This window comes from Lentinus tigrinus (genome assembly GCF_003813185.1).
Source record: "Lentinus tigrinus ALCF2SS1-7 unplaced genomic scaffold L226scaffold_2, whole genome shotgun sequence".
NCBI classification, from domain to species: domain Eukaryota; kingdom Fungi; phylum Basidiomycota; class Agaricomycetes; order Polyporales; family Polyporaceae; genus Lentinus; species Lentinus tigrinus.
This window is the reverse complement of record NW_027137911.1, coordinates 1254365-1274879: the sequence shown is the minus strand read 5'-3', so window position 1 is coordinate 1274879 and position 20515 is coordinate 1254365. Positions and strand designations below refer to the sequence as shown.

General features: G+C 57.6%; 9 protein-coding genes across 9 annotated transcripts; 4 read left to right on the top strand and 5 right to left on the bottom strand.

Moving 5' to 3' along the window:
• The first annotated feature begins 297 nt into the window (after positions 1–297).
• On the top strand, positions 298–2064 carry L226DRAFT_529573 (DnaJ-domain-containing protein). The gene is made up of 9 exons (XM_067679641.1): positions 298–432; positions 503–512; positions 563–611; positions 674–770; positions 836–931; positions 1019–1100; positions 1192–1350; positions 1420–1521; positions 1586–2064. The coding sequence occupies exons 1-9, from the start codon at positions 377–379 to the stop codon at positions 1925–1927; spliced, it is 993 nt and encodes a 330-aa protein (XP_067541698.1). The 5' UTR covers positions 298–376; the 3' UTR covers positions 1928–2064.
• Positions 2065–2193: 129 nt separating this feature from the next.
• On the top strand, positions 2194–3761 carry L226DRAFT_529571 (glutamine synthetase). The gene is made up of 5 exons (XM_067679640.1): positions 2194–2479; positions 2536–2579; positions 2658–3018; positions 3078–3608; positions 3664–3761. The coding sequence occupies exons 1-5, from the start codon at positions 2404–2406 to the stop codon at positions 3714–3716; spliced, it is 1065 nt and encodes a 354-aa protein (XP_067541697.1). The 5' UTR covers positions 2194–2403; the 3' UTR covers positions 3717–3761.
• Positions 3762–3879: 118 nt separating this feature from the next.
• On the bottom strand, positions 3880–7391 carry L226DRAFT_529569 (VID27 cytoplasmic protein). The gene is made up of 12 exons (XM_067679639.1): positions 7251–7391; positions 7176–7193; positions 7010–7100; positions 6829–6947; positions 6333–6588; positions 5756–6272; positions 5589–5700; positions 5301–5533; positions 4626–5251; positions 4431–4550; positions 4305–4359; positions 3880–4204 (listed from the first exon to the last, which is right to left on the bottom strand). Exons 4-12 carry the CDS (start codon positions 6932–6934, stop codon positions 4082–4084), a joined length of 2148 nt encoding a protein of 715 aa, XP_067541696.1. The 5' UTR covers positions 6935–6947; positions 7010–7100; positions 7176–7193; positions 7251–7391; the 3' UTR covers positions 3880–4081.
• Positions 7392–7495: 104 nt separating this feature from the next.
• On the top strand, positions 7496–7937 carry L226DRAFT_608419 (uncharacterized protein; the record flags this gene model as incomplete). Its single annotated transcript, XM_067685926.1, has 3 exons — positions 7496–7541; positions 7593–7645; positions 7708–7937. 3 exons carry the CDS (start codon positions 7496–7498, stop codon positions 7933–7935), a joined length of 327 nt encoding a protein of 108 aa, XP_067541695.1.
• A 466-nt stretch (positions 7938–8403) lies between these two features.
• L226DRAFT_565926 (uncharacterized protein) lies at positions 8404–10065 on the bottom strand (the record flags this gene model as incomplete). The annotated part of the gene is made up of 2 exons (XM_067683840.1): positions 8404–8914; positions 8987–10065. 2 exons carry the CDS (start codon positions 10063–10065, stop codon positions 8404–8406), a joined length of 1590 nt encoding a protein of 529 aa, XP_067541694.1.
• Positions 10066–10317: 252 nt separating this feature from the next.
• L226DRAFT_565925 (uncharacterized protein) lies at positions 10318–11061 on the top strand (the record flags this gene model as incomplete). Its single annotated transcript, XM_067683839.1, has 1 exon — positions 10318–11061. The coding sequence occupies one exon, from the start codon at positions 10318–10320 to the stop codon at positions 11059–11061; it is 744 nt and encodes a 247-aa protein (XP_067541693.1).
• Positions 11062–11565: 504 nt separating this feature from the next.
• L226DRAFT_529567 (RNB-domain-containing protein) lies at positions 11566–17167 on the bottom strand. The gene is made up of 14 exons (XM_067679638.1): positions 17058–17167; positions 15842–17007; positions 15354–15783; positions 14664–15303; positions 14282–14612; positions 14064–14221; positions 13639–14013; positions 13315–13588; positions 13152–13253; positions 12804–13098; positions 12690–12750; positions 12438–12636; positions 12014–12382; positions 11566–11955 (listed from the first exon to the last, which is right to left on the bottom strand). Exons 2-14 carry the CDS (start codon positions 16901–16903, stop codon positions 11860–11862), a joined length of 4392 nt encoding a protein of 1463 aa, XP_067541692.1. The 5' UTR covers positions 16904–17007; positions 17058–17167; the 3' UTR covers positions 11566–11859.
• Positions 17168–17305: 138 nt separating this feature from the next.
• L226DRAFT_549804 (uncharacterized protein) lies at positions 17306–19320 on the bottom strand. Its single transcript, XM_067682708.1, has 14 exons — positions 19227–19320; positions 19113–19175; positions 19022–19055; positions 18919–18971; positions 18758–18869; positions 18685–18702; positions 18466–18635; positions 18280–18413; positions 18124–18226; positions 17932–18063; positions 17816–17864; positions 17704–17758; positions 17597–17648; positions 17306–17545 (listed from the first exon to the last, which is right to left on the bottom strand). Exons 1-14 carry the CDS (start codon positions 19281–19283, stop codon positions 17453–17455), a joined length of 1125 nt encoding a protein of 374 aa, XP_067541691.1. The 5' UTR covers positions 19284–19320; the 3' UTR covers positions 17306–17452.
• Positions 19321–19473: 153 nt separating this feature from the next.
• L226DRAFT_529565 (vacuolar sorting protein Vps24) lies at positions 19474–20488 on the bottom strand. The gene is made up of 5 exons (XM_067679637.1): positions 20352–20488; positions 20125–20302; positions 19943–20064; positions 19735–19887; positions 19474–19680 (listed from the first exon to the last, which is right to left on the bottom strand). Exons 1-5 carry the CDS (start codon positions 20460–20462, stop codon positions 19594–19596), a joined length of 651 nt encoding a protein of 216 aa, XP_067541690.1. The 5' UTR covers positions 20463–20488; the 3' UTR covers positions 19474–19593.
• Positions 20489–20515: the final 27 nt, after the last annotated feature.

Genomic DNA, 20515 nt, shown 5'->3' with positions numbered 1-20515 from the left:
CTCCTCCTCCGACAAACCATTAGTGCTAATTCACGCGACAGTTACAACCGCAAAATTGCATGTGTGCTTGGCCAAGCTTACGCCCGTCAAAGCGAAACAGGAGCCGCGGAGACGAGGCGCGGCCGACCGGCGTGCTTCAAAGCCGCGGTCCGTTACTGTCTGGTGCTAGTCCACCAGGAGCCTGAGCAAGGCTGTCCGGAGTCAGACTCGATACAAGTGAGGCCCTATGCAGATTAGATAACCACGTGGACGAGCACTGATCGAGCCTGAGACGCGCTTGTTCCATCATGCATCATTGCAGTGCTACAAGCAGTCTCTCTACGACCACTTCCGCCTACCTCCTCGTCACGGACCTACAAACTTCTGAAAGCACGCGATGAGGGTGCTTCACCTCATTGCCTTCTTGGCTGTTCTGGTAACGGCTGTATGCGCGTACGTTTCTGTCTCACGCGAGGGCTGAACGTGCATATGGATGTTGACGTGTAACACGACGCGAGGTTAGCTGGACCAAGGTACGTGTCGCCTTTTACTTCTCTGGCCTCGCGTTGAAAGCGGCGTGCAGGAGGATCATGAAATCTTCGACCTCGTCAGTGCACTCGAAAAGGCTGAAGGTCTGGGCAACAACGCATACACGTACCTTCTTCGCTGTTCCTGACATGCCGCTATTCTCCAGGCAAGGGCACGACCTTCTACTCCTGGCTAGACGTCTCGAGCACCGCGTCGACACCGGAAATCTCGAAGGCATACAGGAAGAAGAGTCTGCAGCTGCAGTTCGTTGTCTCTCTCCTGCGTAGGCACGTCCAATCGTCCTGTCCTAACGCCATCATCGTGACAGCCCGGACAAGAACAAGGGGGTCAAGCATGCGCACGAGCGGTTTGCGCGGCTCGGTGTGATCGCCGCCATCCTCCGGGACCCAGCTAAACGCGAACGGTGGGTCGAAGGTTGACCTTCACGCGCTGCGAACACGCTTCTCTGACTCATGAAATGCATTGCTCCCCTGCTCTCCGCCGGCCACAGGTATGACTTCTTCTACAAGAACGGCGTCCCGGTCTGGCGCGGGACCGGCTACTACTATTCTAGATTCCGTCCTGGGCTTGGGGTGAGTGGACTCCAACGAGACGTGGCACGCGAACGGTGGCTGATTGGACTCGGGTCGCGGTGGGCTCACATGAACACGCACATGAACGCAGACGGTGCTAGTGTTTTTGGTTGTTATTACCTCCGGACTACAGTACCTCGTTCAGAAGATGAACTATAATCGGGATCTGAAACGCATAGAGTGGATCGTGGGGCAGGCGCGGCAGGCGGCTTGGGGCGCGAAGCTGAACCCCGTAGAGGGACAGAGAAAGGTGGGTGGATGACTTGACACATGCGGGGGATGACAGGGTCACGGGGACTGGACTTACGAAACTTGACAGGTCAAGGTGAACCTTGGGGGATCGGCAAGGCTAGACGAAGACGGGAACGTGATGCCTGGGCGGATGGTGGACATGGTGGTGGAGGGGAACGGTGTCTATATTGTGAGTAGTCTGGCGGCAGCTCTGCGGCTAGTGAAGGATGTCGTAACATTTTTGTCTGGATCAGCTCGAGCGGGATGGCAGCCTGCTTCCGGTGGACAGCTCGACGGCGGTGGCACCATCGATCAAGAGGACGTGGTTCCTGTCCCTTGTGACGGAGCTGGTGGGGAAAGTGACTAGGCGCGATGGAACGATGATAGAAAAAGCTAGCTCGGCGGATGGCGAGGAGTCGGACGATGGGTCGGGTACGGGCTCGGATGCACCTGGGAGCGGAGCGGTGACGCCGAAGGAGGGGTCGGGACTGAAGAATGGGCGAGCAGCGGCGACGACGATGGCTGGGGGGCGGCGGAGGAAGGCAGTGAGCAAGAAGAAGGCGAGGCAGCAGCCCCAGCAGGAGCAGGAGCAGTAGCTTGACACAGGCTGGTGCATTGGTACATACTTGAGCAGTTTCGGACCGTTCGCAATGTTACTTTCAACGCCGGACGATCGTGCGGAGGCGCGACGGGCCGTCTCATATGCTTATCGGCGCTCCGGAGGTACTGGGCCAATGGGGAAGGCGGGCTTATGTCGGGACGGACCGCCGGGCAGCCTGAAGAGTGCAGCGGCGGGAAAACAGGCGCGCTACCCCAGCAAATTTGAGCGAGCGCCCGGGGAAGACGAATTGCCACGGGCCTCCTGCGTCCGGAGGCGATAACGAAGGCGCAGGGCTGGGCGAGCAGACCCAGAGCGTCCTTTTCGGCTAGATCCCTCCTCCGTCCGATAAGAGCCCTACCCCGCACAAACAGACGTAAACACCCCGTCCACTACGCCTTTAATCAATTGACTCGACGCTCTTCTCCTCATTCCACATCCACCACCTCCCCTCCTCAGCCTCTCCTCCTCGCCATGTCGCACCAGTACCGCCCGGATCTCCTTGCGCCCTACCTTGCCCTCCCCCAGGGTGACAAAATCCAGGCTGAGTGTACGTCCCGACTTTAGCCATCTCTTCCAGCCCTCGGCTCATCTACCCATCTGCAGACGTCTGGATTGACGGCGATGGCGGTCTCCGTTCGAAGACGACGGTGAGTACAGCACCTAACATGGTCCCCGCGACGCCTACGCACCCCGCGCCAAGATCGGAGCACTAAGCCCGCCCGCAGACGGTCACCAAGAAGGTGACTGACATCGGCACCCTCCGCATCTGGGACTTCGATGGTTCGTCCACCAACCAAGCCCCTGGCGGCGACTCCGACGTCTACCTCCGCCCTGCCGCCATTTTCAAGGACCCCTTCCGCGGCGGTGACAACATCCTCGTCCTCGCCGAGTGCTACAACAACGATGGCACTCCCAACAGGACCAACTACCGTCACCACGCCGCCAAGGTCATGGAGCTCGCCAAGGACGAGATCCCCTGGTTCGGTATCGAGCAGGAGTACACCCTCTTCGACATGGACGGCACCCCCTACGGTTGGCCCAAGGGCGGTTTCCCCGGTCCCCAGGGTCCCTACTACTGCGGTGCTGGTACGTGATCCTCCGCTCATACACCGGATCCTGTAAAACCTGACGTGATTCCGCTTAAGGCGCTGGCAAGGTTTTCGCGCGCGACCTCATTGAGGCACACTACCGCGCCTGCTTGTACGCTGGTGTGAACATCTCTGGCATCAACGCCGAGGTCATGCCCTCCCAGTGGGAGTTCCAGGTCGGTCCCTGCGAGGGTATCTCCATGGGCGACCACCTCTGGATGGCCCGCTACCTCCTCATCCGTCTCGCCGAGCAGTGGGGCATCAAGGTCTCCTTCCACCCCAAGCCTCTCCAGGGTGACTGGAACGGCGCTGGCTGCCACACCAACTACTCCACCAAGGCGATGCGCGAGCCCGGAGGCATGAAGCACATCGAGGATGCCATCGCCAAGCTCGCGAAGCGCCACAACGAGCACATCGCGGTCTACGGCGAGGACAACGATCTCCGTCTCACCGGCCGTCACGAGACCGGTCACATTGGCACCTTCAGCTCCGGCGTTGCCAACCGTGGTGCTTCCATCCGTATTCCCCGCCATGTCGGCGCTCAGGGCTACGGTTACCTGGAGGACCGCCGTCCCGCCTCCAACATCGGTATGAACTTTTCTCAATCTCTTTCCGTGTTGTTTGACTCACCAGATCTCCACAGACCCCTACCGCGTGACGGGCATCATCATCGAAACCACCTGCCTCGACAAGTAAAGAGATCGTTATGGGTACATATACCGGGTTAGAGGTGCATAGAGGCGCGGCGTCGACGGGACAGTCTTGTGTATCTGGGGGTGGTCATGTTGGCAGTCTTACCTAATGTAATATGAATACCGACCAAAAGATGCCTTTCGCCATCGTCCACACCGTGTGCGTTGCTGTCGAAACAACACGATCGTGTTTGTCAAACTCGGGTATATTACAACGGGTCGAGTCAGCTGTGCAATGGAGTCGAGTCATTAAAAGGAGATGGCAATCGATACAAAAATCTTCATATTCTTCCGTGTTCTTCCGTACTAGCACGCAAAACCAAACCGAATATCCGAGCATGAACCCTGTAGCATCGGCAGCACGTTCCATCAGTACGGGCTGTTGACGATGCTCGAACGACTGCGGCCGCTCGTCGGGGCAAGGGAAGCCCTCGTCGGCCGCTTGAGGTTCTTCTTGTTGATCGCGAGCACGTCGTTCTGAAGGGCAACGATCTGACAAATTGCACGGTTGAACGTCAGTCGGGGTGCAAGCGGAAGTAGAGCGGTGCGCGGAGACTCGCGGGGTATGGAGGGCATGAGGGACGTGACGTACAATCTCCTTGTCGTCGCCAAACTTGAAGCTGTCTTGCACGACGTTCTCGTTGTACCTGTTATTAGGGACCGCGAATTAGCCTCGGGCGAGCCAATCGGAAGGACCGCATGGAGGCGGAAAACGCACTTCTTGATCTCGTATTTGTCGAGCTGGCCCTTCTTCACCTTGGCAAAGTCCCAGGCGACGACGAACTCGCCCGTGGACGTGACGATCGCGTTCTCCTCCTGGCCCTCGCCCATGTTGAACCTGTGCGCGCGAGCATTGCCGCGGTCAGCCGGGGATGCGAAACACGTAACGGTGCGCTGCGCTGCGCGGGCTCACCTCGCCGGGGTGAAGGACACGCTGTGGCCCATGTATGCCACATGCTCCGCCCTGAGCTGCAGCCGCCGCGGGATCGGCTTCGCGTTGGCGGGGAAGCTGCGGTCGAACCCAAGCTGGCCGGTGTATCGCCCCTCGCCGATGAGCGTGTCGATGAGGAGGAGGTACGTCTTGGTTGTGGCGACGATCCAGCGGCCGTTCGACGTGACGTCGACGCCGATGATGGGGTCGCCGAGCGGGGGCAGCGCGGTCTTCGCGTTCTTGCCGATCGAGTCAAAGAGACGGATGTCGCCCTTCTCGCTCGCGACGGCGAGCTTGCCCGAGGCGGTCGTCGCGAGGCCCGAGAACTTGTTCTTCGCGACGTACTGCTTGAACTGCGAGTCGACCATCTTGTTGCCAGACACGCGCGGGTCGATGCGGAAGAGCGCGTTGTGCGAGATGCCCACGACAGTGGCCTCGCTCGTCTTCTGCGCGAACTTCTCTGTCGGGGCGATGTGGTCGACGGTGATGTCGTCGTGCACCTTCCACTCTTCGACGACCTTGCCGCGCTCGATGTCTAGGCTGAAGAGAGAATTGGGATTTGTAGGATTCATAAGGATCATCTTCGAGTCTTGATCGTGCAGCATGACCTGTAGAACAGTCAGACCGACGAAACGTGCACAACAGATTTCCACATACATGCTTCGGGCTGAATTTCTTGCCCTCGGGAGTCGCGATGTTGCTGATTGACGCATAGTACTTGACCTGGTTCTGGCCAGTGTGGCTGAACACGCCAATCTTGTCGTCACGTACAACGTACGATCGGTCGCCCTTGTACCCCACAGTGAGCTGCTTGTTCTTGCCTTTGGGCATAACTGGAACATCGTCATCATCCTCGGGATACTCCTCCTCTTCCTCATCCTCGCTCTTGTCTGTAAGGCGTTAGTCGACGGCCTGTCAATTCCAGCATGACATGATATAGCGTACCGAGCTCCTCGGCCACAGCATCTTCGTCTTCCTCCTCCTCATCCTCTTCCTCCACATCTTTCATCTCTACGTCTTCCACGTTCGAACTCATCACATATGCCTGGTCCTCATACTGCGGGCATTTGCCATCTGTCAAATTCGTTCAAAGCCTGATATGAAATGCCTACCTTCGCCTTCTCCCAGGGACTGCTGTTCAGACCTTCCCACAGCGCACGACTAAACGCCTTCTGGAACGCCTCGAACGCCTCCTCCGTCTCGAACCGCAGGCACCAACTGTTCCCCTGTCCCGACTCGCTGATATTATTCCAAGTAAACGATAGAACGCGAGACGCCAGCCGCTGGTTCATGTCCGACGTGATCTTGTGTGCGAGCAGCTGCTCGTCGTCTGTCGATGCTACCAGCCAGTAATCGTATGCGCCGCCATTAGGGTTCTGCGCCACACGGGCGATGACATCGGCCTGCTTGTCAAAGACGCCCGTGTCCCTGTTCCAGAGATGCAGCTCGGCTGGTTCTGCGAAGATGCACGGCATGCCGATATCCTTGTCCTTGGACAAAGGCTTCTTGGCTGGTTCCGGTTCTTGAGAACTGGTTGAGGCCGCGGGCTCTTCAACATGTGGCGGGTCGGACTTCGATGCGGAGGCCTTACGAGAAGTCTTCGTCTTTGACTTCTTGGCCGCGGGTGGCCTAGTCAAGGTTCGTTCAGTAAGCCATACAGGTCTTCCCTGCATCCCTGAATCAACGTACTGCCAGATAAACTCCTGCAAGTCCGAATCCTGCGTGTTGTCCGCGCTTGTGCGATACTTGCGCTCGTACATTGCACGGTACATGCATGTCTCGAAGAATGCGCGAGTCGGTTCGTTAGTTCCAGCGGCGACAAACTCGTACACTTCGTCTTCGTCTCCTTGGGGATCGCGCCAGACAAAGGTTGGTTCGTTATCAGAGGTCGTTCCAGTACGGAACGCCATCTCTTCGGAAATGAGGATGCTGCGCTCCTCGTCCGCTGCAAAGTGTCGTCAGACTCATGCCAAGAGCGATAACAAGGGCACATGCAATGGCGATATGCGAGCACCACTAGGCCACAATGTCAAGGTAGGTTGTGCGGGTTGACAGATCCGACAAGCGGGTAGCAGGAACCAACTCGGGATACATGTGTGGAGTGCACTTGGCGGTTCGCGCGTGTCCGGACAGCTCTGCTGCAGCATGGTACGACGATAGAGAGCATCAGCAGGGGCGTACTCACTTTCTTCCTCGTCCTCCAGCAATTCCTGATCTCCCTCCTCGTACACACGCGTAATCACAAGTTGAAAGTTGTGTTCAAGCGAGGGAACCCTCCGGATCGTCGCCATGGCATCATTGTATCTGCATTGAATGCATCCTGCATGAAGTCTGCTATATCGTACACAAACCATGCAGACACTCACATGCACTCCCTGCCTCCGCGCACTGTCTCGGAGCGCACAAGAAAGAGCTGTCCCTCCGAGATCTTCACAACTTCCGCCGCATTGGGATCATCTGCGATGCACACGGATGAGGATGGTGTCAGAAGTGGCCCGGGGCAGACGGAGGAGCGGCTCAAGCCTCACGCACGCCAGACTTTGCCTAGTACTACAGCACAAGCCAGAGGTCAGCACACAGCACATGAGATACAGCGACATGGCGTACGGCTTCGAAAAATGTTCATGGTGGCGGTCGAGGGAGAAGGAGCACTAACCAGGCACTGCAGGATTGTCCGCGCTTTGGACGCTCGTAACGCGGCTCCGCGCCCCTTGGAGCGTGACGAGCGCGCCAGTACTAGTCGCGTCGGTCACGCGTCACATCCAAGCAACCCTTCGAAGTTCGCGCGAGCTGCGGCCACGGCGGCGGTGCGCCGTCCTTTGTTCTCGTCATTTAACTGTTCTGTGGACGAGATGGCCTCCTCGACGCGCTTCGCCACGCCGCCGCCGTCATCCCAAGGTATGCTCGAAAGCACATCATACGAGGAACGCGCTCGTTGACGCGATGCAGTCAGAGAACCTGTAACACCAGACTCAGGCCTCCGCAATCGTGCTACCCCGCAGGTAAGTCGCGTTCCAGTTCATCATGTCCATCACCACCCTGACGACATCATACCATTCTATAGCAGACCCCAGCAGGGGGAGATGCGTCCCCGACATCGTCCACTATATCAAACCTCTCCGCGCGCATCCTGGAGCCCTCCCGGTCTCTGTACCGCCCCATTACGTCCGCCCCTCCCTCAGCGCTGGGGACCCCGGCGCGCAAGATCATCATCCGGGCAGACCCTGCAATCTTGACGTGTTTCGACCCTGCGGACAAGGAGCTCTATGACCTCTGGGCGCCGAGGTCGTAATGGCCGTCTTGTTTCTAGACAAGGACCTGTCCTCGGCGCCGTGGCAACCCTTGTTCTCAGCACGTCATCGTCATGTTCACTACCTGGTATATGGATGAGAAGGCGCAGCTCCTTGTCATGTGTGGCGTGCTTCGTGGAAGCACCAATACTTCCCTGACTCGGAATCATGCATTCGTGAACGACCGTTGTGTACGCTATGCTACATACACAACCGCAGGATGTGGATAATCAATCACTAGGAAGAGAACTCGACGACCTGACTATATTTTACAGTAATAATGCAAAGGATTGACAGTGTGGGCTACAAGTATGGGCACATGCGAACGAGCGGGAAGAGACGTCGAGAACTCGTGAGTCGTGACATGGGATATGCAGAAGACCGGAACCATAACCAAGAACACATAAACGCTAGATAACCAAGCAGCCAGCGTGAGCCGACCGAGCAGCTCGTGAAAACGAAGAATCATGTTAGATCCAAGGACCCGTCGGCCTCGATTTCAATGTTGAGAACCCATCCTTCTTCGGGCTGCTCTCCTTGAGCGCAACACGCTCCTTCAAACTCCCAGGCGAGGGCCACGGCGCGTCAGCCTCGGCACTCCCGCCGCTCTTCCTGGTGCCGGCTCCAGAGCTCGCAAAGCCAGAGTCGTCCGAATTGCGCTGGGCAACCTTCGTCTCCGACTCGGCGGGCTCTGCCCTTTCGCGGAGGGTGTGCAGGCTCTTGCTGCTCGCGTTGCTGAAGCCGCGCATGTGCAGGCCGAGTCCACCCAAGCTGCCGCTTGGACTCGGCTGCCGGTGACGGAGTTCGTCTGTGCAAAGCTTCTGCAACTCATCAAGTCCAAGGTAGGCAGCTTCATCACGAAGCTCAAGCAGTGCTTCCAGCCGTGATGTCGAGCCGTTGAGGCGTGCACCATGCGGGAGAACGACAGGAGCTTCCGACGTCGACTCGGGTGACCTCAGGTACGTGAGGATATGTGCATACCTGTTATGCCCTCAATTAGTATCATGCTTCACGCTGATAGAGTGATAGGAAGCAAGATGCATCGATACTTACGGAGCACTCGGCCTGTCCAGGAAGATGTGAAGACTCGTAGAAGCTTGTGTCAAGATGCCCGTGGACGCAAGGTGGTGATTGAAGATGGAGTTGAATGAACTGTCCACCTCGCTTGTAGTCGAATACACGGACTGCGTGTCAGACTCCGCCGACGGGAACAGCCCGAGCAGGTAGGACGCCAGATGCGAGGGGCGCGATATGAGCGTGGACATCGTGGTCCGATGGGTGGCGGTACTCGTCTCCAAAGATACAATGATCTTTGCTGGGTCCAAGGAGCTGTTCGGAGCAGGAGACACGAGGATTGCGCCGAATGGAGACTGGGGAGGAGAAGCCAGAACCCCAGCAGGCAGCGTAGGGACAGGAGGGAAGCAGTCCAAGGGCGACTTGTGCGAACGCCCGGAAGGAGACATGGCCCGCATGGGAGCCAAGTCGGAGTCGAAATCCGGGATCGACGGCAGGGATGGAGGAGGGCGCGTGGGCGGAGGTGGGTGCGCAGTGGCAGGCATTGGCGCAGGTGCGGGCTGGTGCCACTCGACAGTCTCGGAGTCCATGTCCTCAGCCTCCTCCTGCTCTTCTTCCAAATACTCCGCATCGTTGTCGGGAATGGGAGGAAGCGGCGGGCTATCTGGACGATCCAACCCGTCATGGTCTTCGTATTCTCTTGCAAACGGCCGCCGGGGCGACGGGCTCCTCACGCGCGAGGTAGCAAGGAGGTCGGGGGAGGATGCAGAGGCTCTCGGGCCAGCGAGAGCTTCTTGCGGTGTGCGCACGACGGTCGCGCCTGCACCGAGCATGCCACTCCGAGGAAGGGTCAAGGCCTCGACGGGGTTCGCGAAACGCGGCTCCGAGATGCGCACGGGGCGCGAGGGAGCGTAGGGGACGGACTGTGTCGAGGCGGTGGACGACGCGCGACTGAGCCAGGTCATGGGGCTGGACACAGACGGACGACGCGTCTTGCCCTTCGCGTTTGGACTCGTCGGGGGCGAGGTCGCGACGGGGTGGGTGACGGGCATGGGCTTGGAGATGGACGAGACGGAGGGGCTCGCGCGGTGGTGTGTTGGGCGGACGCTGCTAAGCATCGTTCAGGGCGGGCGGAGAGGGCGGAGGGAGAGATGGTGGGCGGGTGGTAGAGTGGGGAAGAGTGGGGGCTGCATGAGAGCAAAGGGCATTTGAGCGGGACGCACAGAACAATTGGTTTGCGGTGGATTTGCACGAGAACAATGCGTCCCCCACGCGAGGCGCCCGTCCCTAACCCTAGACGCTGCCGTATTTGGACAACACGGCTTATTGTGTGCGTTCGCGCGCCAGGCTCCCTCCAGCTGCCTCCAGCCATGGCTGCCACGCTCCCGGCCACGCCCACTCCGTCCACCGCACAGTTCCAGCTCGCGCTCCCCTCGCTGCTGGCAACTGTCTCCCCGTCGCTTGCCGCCTTGCACGCGACGCGTGCACGTCTCCTCCATCCTCATGATGCGACCCTGGCCGGGACGCATTGTGCCAGATGTGGTTATCCTCTCCTCGCAGCCGACGGCCAGACGCGCTCGCTCAGGAAGAAGAGAAGACGCAGCAGCGGCCCCGGCACACCCCGTCGCGTCCTGCGAAGGTCTTGTGGTGGCTGCGGCCATGAAGACGACGTCCCGCTAGCCGTGGACGATGCGCCCACCTTTCCGAAGGTCCGAGACCGCGTCAAACGCAAGTCGCCCTCCACTATCGCTAGTCAGCCTCGTGCACCCGGTGCTGCAGACCCTTCTCCAGCTCAGCTGAGTTCTTCGAGTCCGGTTCCGGTACCCTTGATCCCTCGTTCCTCCCAGCCGATCGCGTCTCCGTCGCAGTCGACCCCGATGCCGTCTCGCCCGGGGTCCGCAGCCTCGAGCTCGTCTAAGACCTCCCAATCTCTTACGTCGTCGCCGGCACCGTCACAGGCACAAGACCAAGCCCGAACAAAGGCGCGTCCGAAGAAGAAGACGGGCCTGCAGAGCATGCTCGCGCGGAACCGCGAGCGGCAGGAGCAGGAGAAGAAGCGCGAGCTTGAAGGCAGCAGCGGTCAAGGCCTGTCCGCCTTCTTGCAGGGTTTGTGATAGTGTGCATCCGGGATTCTATCCGTTGGACACCGGTTAACTATGCCAATTGCCATGCGCACCATACTGCGGTGCAGGCCGCATTCGGTGACACAACTCCTCGGTATGTTCAGCACTCATTCCGCACGTCAAGCTACCTCTCTGACAGGACGGGACGATCATCTTCCAGCATTCTAGCACATTCGGTGGCGTGGACAATCAGCAGGATACCATCCCGATGCTGGATGATTGCGAAACAGCCCCTGCGAGCGCATCTCGTCGTTGGCCCTGTCGCCCCTCGATCCGCAGATACGTATTCACTTTTGGCTTATATGCACCACCGGGTACCGGGAGGCTGGTGGTCAAAGGGGGTTTGAGAGAGCCTTTTTTGTATGGACACTAGGCCAGCCGTAGACCGACCGATACGACATCATGCAGCGTGCGAGGCGGTTCATTTACCTGGAATGCAATCTCCTTGTTCCCCTTTGAGGGCGGTCGTCGATGGAAATTCTCTCACGCATGAGGGCAAGTAGGTCAACAGCATACACATTAGAGCGATCCACGAGCAAAACACCCTCGAACTACAAGCACAGCTGCACTGGCGCCGCAGGCATGGAGAAAGATGAACGGATGGGGGAGGCGGAGACGCAGTCGGCGTGTCGTACACAATAGACGATCGCGATCGCAAAAGCAGGGGATGGGAATATAGATTGGTACAAAGGGGGGATGAGAACGAAACGCATAGGCTACTCCGGCTATCGTACAAGGATCTCCTGGTTCCGTTTAGAAGGGACGTGGACAAAGAGCAAAGAAAAGCGTTCAAGCAGTCTGCCTCTTCTCTTCCTGAGCGTATGGGTTGACACTGTAGACCTTGATGACAGGAGGGCTCTTGGTAAGGTCGGCGGTGACGATGACCTGCAACGCGCCATGATGAACATCCTGGACCGACGAAGAAACCAGTGGGACAACGCACCGGAACAGTCATGAGCTCGCGGATCTCCTGGATCTTGTGGCCGGAAGGGAGGGTCTTGAGGCCTTCGAACGTCGGCGGGAGCTTCTGCTTGGAGAGCTGGCGCTGTTTGGACGTCCCGACCTCCTCGGGCTCCTCCTTGTTGGAGCGTCCAAGAACAATCTCGTCCTCCTCGTTATCATCCTCGTCGAACAAAGCCTTCTCGTCATGCACAGAGCGAGACACAACCTCCATCTTCACTGCATGCTGCTCAGCGTTCTGCTTCACCTTCTTGAGGTGCTCATCGTCGCTATTCTCGGCGAGCCAGGTGATGACGTCACGCGTAGACCAGTAGATCTGAAGGGCGTGGGTGTGCTCGTCGTAGACATGATTCTGCACAGCTGGATCAATCCTACTGTGTATGAAGAGAGATGCAAAGGACACTCACATCAATAGGCATCTGATCCACATGAACGCGCTTCTCGATACCGAACTCGGGGATGAGCACATCGAATGCAGCGTCCAAGACGCCGGTAACCTTAGCTTGGCGGATGACAGGGCCATAGCGCTGCGTGAGATCGGAGATCAAGACACACAGGAACAAGTGCGCAGACTGCTCCTGCGCAAGCTTAGCCGAATCGCGTTTGCTGAGACTAGGGGTCAGAACACATTGAAAACCTCACGGTGCATGAATACTCACATGTTGCACTGTTGCGCGACCTTTGCGACAGCATCGCGATCCATGTTGAACTTCGGCTCGGCTGTTTTTACGTGTGAGCAAACTACACAAAATTGGGACCACATGAGCACGTACGTCCACCCTGGAGGATAGCGTCGAGTTGGCGGTGAACCAGGATGTCAGCGTAGCGACGGATCGGAGAGGTGAAGTGCGAGTAGAGAGGGACATTGAGAGCGTAGTGGCCGTACTTGGCAATGTCGAGCATACCCGCGCAGAAGTACTTCGCCCGCGCTGAGGCCTTCTGGAGGAAAAGCTGAAGAACCATGTGGGCTGTGGGATCCTCCACGCTCTCGAGAGACTTCATGAGAGCGGCGACGGAAGACGTCTCCACCTTGTAGCCAAGGCGTGCGGCACGCTCGACGAAGGCGTTCTAGGGAGCCATTTGAATCAAAGTCGCACTTGCACAAATGGGTGTTGACTTACGAGGCGACGCTCAATGGGAGCATCGTGCCTACGGAGCATGGCCTGTTCAGAAAAGTGGACAGCAACCTGCTGCGCGACGGCGATATTGGTCATGAGCATGAACTATGGAGGCGGAGAATCAGCATTTCGCAGAAGAGAAAACATCACACTGGAGAGTGCGTACCTCCTCGATCAGGTTGTTAGCCTCGGTCCTCTGATATTGACCACAATCAATAGGCATGCCACTGTCATCCAACTTGAAAGTCAAGCGCAGAGAGTGGGATTTGACGCAGCCGTTCTGGAAACGGCGGGCTCGAAGCTGCGCCGCAATGTCGTGCAGAACCTTGATATCGTGCGCAACGCCAGAGGCATCGTGCTCGGGAATGACAGGAACGTCTCCAAGCGTCTTGCCTTCGATGACATCTTGCGCGTGAGCGTATGAGAGCTTCGTTGCCGACCTGTACGCATGTCAGACCCCGTTTCAAAAAGAAGCGTCCAAGGAACTCACTTGATGATGGTCCTCCCGAACCATTTCTTGACGACCTTAGCGTCCTTGGTCATCGTGAAGATGACGGAGAAGGCGAGGCGGTCCTGGCCCGGCAGAAGACTGCAGACTTGCTCGCTCAACGTCGGCGGCAACATCGGAACGGCACGCTGCACGAGGTAAACGCTGGTAGCCCGCTTCCTGGCATCGCGGTCCAGCGCAGTGTTTGGCTTGACGAAGTACGACACATCCGCGATGTGCACGCCGATATCGTATGTGCCATCCTCGTTGACCTTGACGGAGACAGCATCATCAAGATCCTTCGCGTCTTCGGGATCAATGGTGAAGACACGCTCGCTGCGCAGATCCTTGCGCACGTCAAACTCGCGCTCGGGAATGCTGAAAGACGAGTGAGCGGAAGTCAGTCAATCATGCTAAATGAAACTCACGTCCAAGGCGTGGGCGGAAGGCACTTCATCACATTATCGCTGAACTCCTCCGTGGGGAAGTTGCAGTCCTTGAGAAGCGCGCTGGTCTCGACCTCGATGTCGCCAATCGGACCGAGCTCCTCCACCAAGGTTCCGAAGGGATGGAGGGAGGAAATAGGCTATTAGGCATGTCAAGCAATGAGCGAAAGACGCGTCACTGTCAGTAAGACTCGACTTACGTGACGCTTAATGCAGGCAACGAACAACTTGTTGGCGTATGCCTCCGAGTTCTGTACGAAGTCAGGCGGCGCCTGTTCGGTAGGAATAGCAATGAGGGGAACACGCTTGTCAGTCGGCTTGAACCAGACGATCTTGGGGCGCTCAATGGGACGACGAGGCTCGTCACCCTTGTCGCCCTCCCTCTCACGACGCTCAGCCTCCTGCTTCTCCTTCGTGGCAGCCGACGACGGCCGGAGTAGGCCAAGTGTGCCCGAGAACAACTGTCCGGGCATACGCTCGACGACCGCGACGACATGACCAGCGAACTGAGGCTTGACCTCATCAGTCACCCTGTGTGCAACGATCAGTTCACACTCTGCAACGACATCGCACGACACGTACTCCTCGTCCTCGAAGAGCATAAGGCCCTGTCCTTCGACCTCGACGTCGTCCTTCTTCTTGTCATTTTTGCGCCCGGCGGCACCCTTCAGATCGTAAGCGGAGTTCTCTTCCTTCTTGCGCTTCTTCTCCTCCTTCTCCTTCTTCGTGCCCCATACCTCGTCGACGTCGAGCAGTTCAACTGCGACGATGTCACCTTCCAAAGCCCTGTTGCGGTCCTTGGAACCACATATGTATATGTCGGCGTCCAGAACCTCCGTCGCGACGTACGCATCCGACCGGTTACGCTTGTTGACTCTCAGGATACCTACAACGAGCTTCCCGGCCGCGAGGAGCGGCGGAAGGGAAGCCTGAGGGAGATAAGGAGCGAACAGCGACTTGCGCTGCGGCTGGTTGGACTGTTGCTGCAGTTGCGACTGGAACTGCTGCTGCTGCTGCTGGAGAAGGTTGATGCCCCCGAGACCAAGGCCCATCATGTTCGCGGCCATCATATTCGGGAGCATGTTTGGGAAGCTGAACGACATGGCCTTTTGGTGGTGACCACCGGCTGCAGCACGGAACTGTTGCAAGCTCTGGAGCTGGGCCTGAGCCTGAGCAAGGTCCGCGGCGAAGTTGCCGGGCTGAAGACCGCCGACGCCTCCATCTATGCACAGTTAGCGTACCAACCATGCGCCAGAACTGGAAACAACTCACTCAGGCGCCAGCTCGAATCCGAGCGGTTGTGGCCCGGGCCACCAAGACCAGGGGGAGGCACAAAGCCGTCGTCGAAGCCATCCGCAGAGTGAGAGAACCCGAGTGCGGCGAGGCTAGGCTGACCACTGGACTTGTTGAGGACGTTGACACTGTGACGCCTACCATGTCCCCGAGGAACAGCAGACGGCTGGCCGTCCAGACCCATGCCCAGACTACCAATATTGCCGAACTGGCCCATGGCAGTTTGCGGGCCGCCGAAAGCGTTCATACCCATGCTCATCGGAACAGTACTGTGGACACGGCGATGCGCTCCGCGACCAGGGGCAAGACCGGGCGTCTGAAAGGAGAGCACCTGGTTCGAAGCGAGCTGTTGCTGGTAGAGAGCTTGCTGCTGCTGCTGCAGAGCCTCAATTTGGCTCTGGATGGCGATCTGCGCACAGATCACATGATTGGGACAAGGTGTATGCACATGTATTTAGACGACTCACCTGCTCGGCCAGCATCCCGTTGATGTCAGTACGCTCGTCCTGCTTCCTGTCCAAGTCGCCAAAGTTGTTGTTCTGCGACTGCTGGGGGAACTGGAACCCGACATCTTCCTCGTTGATGGGGGGACCCATGGTAAGGTTAGAGCTGGGGCGGCGACGCGCACCGAACATGAAGTTAGGGGCAAGTTGGGGTCGACCAGTGGGCCCAAGGACCTCAGAGTCTTGTTGCTGCTGTGCGGCGAGTGCCTGGAAGCGGGGTGGGTTGAAGCTCTGCGACAGCGACCGGCGCTGATGTCCAGTCTGGTACGTGTTCTCCGGGATCTCGCCCTCCTCGACAATCGGCGTGCCAAGATCCTCCACATCCTCCATCATCGAACCAAGGTTCGGGCTGTAGCCCATGGAAGTGGAGAGCGACGACGCACCGAGCGACGCGGCCTTGCGGTGGCGCGGCGGCTGGTCAGAAATGTTGGAGCTAGGGAACGCGGCCGCACCAGGGTGGAATACAGGGGCATTGGCAGGAAGGGTCGAGCCTGCTGCGAGCGCCTGTTGCGCACTGCCGGACTGGCTCGGGGGAGAGGTGGTCTTGAGGTCGGCGATGACCCGCTGGAGCGAGGACAGCGCGTCGCTGCTCTCGTTGGACGGGGGCGGCGGGGCGGGGGAAGAACCATTCTTCGGCTTGTTGTTCCCGCCCTGGCGGTTGCCCTGCGAAGTCGACTGCGAGGCCTTCCTATGCCCGCCGCGCTGTCCACCAGACTGCGACTTACCGCGCTGCCTGCCCTCGCCACTGTTGCTCTTCTTCACCGACTCGGAACCAGAGTCCGCGGCGCCTTGTGCGTTGCCCGGGTTAGGGCCCTTCCTGCTCGTCGAGCGGTTGCTCGAGCGCGAGGAGGGCCGCGGGTTGCCCGCGCCCGCACTGATTGAGGCGGAACGGCCACCGGGTCCATTCTTCTTGGGACCCTGCCTGTTGCCTCCTGGCTGGGGGACAGAGCCATTGGACGGCTGTTGCTTCTTGTCGTCCTTCTTGGGCAGCGTCTGCTGCGTCTGAGGCGTGATTTCGTCCGTCATATCGTTCGTAATGTGATGTTCGCGTGATAGAAAGCTTTTCGTAGGTTATGCAATGTTTTTGTAGTTGGGCTGGTTTCTGTAGAAGAGATGAAAGGTGACGAAGACTGCACACGGGGTGAGTGGTGTAATTTGATTGGAGCATGCAACCACTTACACAAAGTTGGGTGATAAGTCGTGAACGTAGGCTTTGCCCTGTAGGGCGAGTGGGGGTTTATGGGAGTGGTTGCCTCGGTAGGGCGTGGAAGGGGATTGTTTATCGTCGCAAGGAAGACAGCGTCGACCCAAGACAGCTTTAAGACAGGCAACGCGGCTATATGTTTTCCCACGGTCCTTAGTCACTGATACACATTGCTTTGCGGAGTTTTCTGACACTACTATGCCGTTTCGACATGCGCTCGGTCAGGCTCGGTCGCAACAATTAAATCCCTGACATGATCTTCCAGACTTTCCGCGCATCATATGCTATCCGGCAGGGACGCCGACTATACAGGGAATAGTATGTAGATGCGGCGTACAGTATTCTACGTAGCTATCTATTCTAGAGAAGCTCTACTTCAGCTTGTTGATGATAGCAGCCGTGTACTCCTTCGTCGACGCCTTGCCACCAAGGTCGCCGGTAATGGACTTGCCCTCGGCGATGGTCTACAGGGCGCTATGAGTACACATAGCACGTCACAGAATTTCGGAACTTACGGAAAGCGCCGCGTGCTCGATCTTGTTGGCATACTCATTGAGGTTCATGTGCCTGTGACAGACAGACTTAGACACGGTTCAGACCATGCACAGAGCGCGCGACTGACCTGAGCATCATAAGAGACGACAGAAGGAGCGCAGTCGGGTTGGCCAAACCCTTTCCTGTGGTACGAGACAAATCAGTGGTCAGTCACCAGAAAAGGGATGCATGCTGCGCACCTGCAATGTCTGGCGCTGAACCGTGGACAGCCTCGAAGATGGAGGCGTCCTGCGCAGTATGTCAGCGTCAGTTAGCATCCTATGGCAAGTCCCAATTGACCAGATATGAGACTTACACGGCCAATGTTGCCGGACGGCGTCAAGCCCAAACCACCGATGAGACCGGCGCACATGTCCGACAGGATGTCACCGTACAAGTTAGGCATGACCATCACACGATCCGAGTATGGCCGAGGGTTTTGCACGATCTATCGCCAATCGTAAGCAAGCAAGATACTGAATGTCGAATGGAAGAAGACGAGACGCGCCTGTAGGCAGACGCGATCGAGGAGGTCCTCGTCATAGTTGATGTCGGGGAACTCCTTCGCAACCTGACGGCAAGCAGACAAGAACATGCCGTCCGACATCTTCCTGTAAGGGCATCGTCAGATTACGCCTGGCAGGCGAACGCAAGAATAGCTTACATGATGTTTGCCTTGTGGACGGCAGTAACGCGCTTGCGGCCACTGGTCTGGGCATAGTGGAAGGCGTAGCGAGCGACGCGCTCCGAAGCATCCCAGGTGATCAGCTTGATGGACTGAACAACACCGTCTACCACCTATGATGACACATTAACGTAACTGCTTCGCGGGACTCCACGGCAGACGAACCTCATGCTCGATACCTGAGTATTCACCCTCAGTGTTCTCCCGGATCAGCACGGTGTTGACATCGTCATAGGGGGTCTTGAAGCCCTTGATGGAGACGCAAGGACGAACGTTGGCGAAGAGGTTGAAAGTTCTGCGGAGGGTCAAGTTCAAAGAAACGTGGCCCTTGCCAACTGTCCACCTGTTAGAATAGGGTCACCGTAAGAAATAGGCAAGACATACTAGGGGTAGCAAGGGGACCTAGTAATCAAGCGTCAGAGATTGAACGAAGGAACTGTTCCTTAACTATGCGCACCCTTCAGAGCGACCGTGTTCTTCTTCACCGAGTGAATGGCGGCATCCGGGATGACCGTCTTACCGGCCTTGAGGATGGGGGCAACGCTGACCTCCTCCCACTCAATGGGGACCTGGAAATGGTTGAATAAGGATTTCCCTGGCACTTACACGTCCACGTACGTTGGCAGCAGAGTAGATGGCCTTCACAGACTCGCTAATTTCAGGACCAATACCTGCACTAGTCGTCACGTCATGTCTCGCAACGCGTCAGGAAAGTGCTCACCGTCGCCAGGAATCAAGGTAACCGTGTATTTGCCCTACGAAAACATTCACATCCAGCTCTGAAGACCCTCAACCAAACGAGGACCACGTACGTTCGCGCCTTTCTGACCAGCGAAGGCGGCGGTTGGAGCGGCAGAAGCGTAGCGACGGAAGGCCTGGCGCATATGTGAACTACTGGACGTCGTTCTGCATGTCATTTGGCGCACCTGAGAGCCCTTCGTTGCGACCCGCGCGGTGCCAGTGAGGGTACGAGATGCAAGCATTTTTGCGCTGTCGGAAGGCGACGGAGGAGAGAGGTGGTAAAGCCGAAAGTTGAGGGCAGCCCAAATGATAGGTGTTACACGTGACGCATGATGTAGTTCCACGTGGTTGCCATCAGGCTTCCTGCCTTCGCCCGACGGCGATTAGGCCGTCGGCTCTATTGGCCCGTTCACATCAGTGCTGCTGCATCCTCGGGATCTTGTTTTAACCTGCATGAAATGATCACGACTTCTACGAAAGGTCGTTTGGCTATAGTACACTAAGACAAAGACAAATGAATATGTATAGAGAGAAGGTACGCTACGCAGGGTATCATCCACTCAGTATTCCATTCAATTGTTGCCGGTACTGCTCCATTGCTCTCTCTGTCTCCTCGTCTGCCACCTGGTCCTGTAGTGACTGAAGAGGTTGTTCGGGCCAATGATACGAACAGATATCATGAGGAAGACATACCGGAAGATCCTCCTTGACCGTCCCTGCTTGGCCGAGCTTGCCCTCCGTAAGGTCATATAGCACCTTGTCGACTTCAGCATCGGCTTCCTCTTCCAGCTCCTCGTCATCCTCCATCTGAAGGGTGTCGTCTAGCATTTCTTCCATAATGCCAGCCTAAGCGGATATGGGTGTGATGCATATGAAAGATGAGCAGGTGGAAGCGACTCACCTTCGTCATCTCCATACTCATTTCTCGCATCGTCTGGCTAATCTGGGGCAGCTTGACAAGGGCATTCGATAGCTTCATGATTTCGGTTGACTTCTGCAATGAACCAGTAACTTTGACCATAGCTAGCGCACTTCAAGCATGAGCCAGCTCTTCATATACGCGAGCATAGTGGCATTGCGCACCGAGTTGCTGTTGTAGCTGGTTGCCAATCGACCCTAACCTCGCCTTACTGACGGACAGTCGGTCCATCTGCTTGTGACTGCGCACGACCTCCCTGGCCATGATCCGGGCAGACTTCACATCTCCCTTCTTCGCTAGCTGTTTTACTGTCTGTTGCGCTTTCTTCGTTGCGGTGTCGAGCTAGGACGCTATGAGCGACGAGACCTTACTCCAGGGGGCACTGTCGAACCTGCCTCATCTCCCGCTCGATAACCCGCTGCTCAGAACGCAGCTTGGCCTGCCATGCCCGCACCTTCTCCTCTGCAGTCGGGCCATATAAAAAGCGGTTGATAGTCTGCATAGCAAGCGGTGGTGGTCGGAAGACGAGGACGATGTGGTCAGAAACGGGCTGTA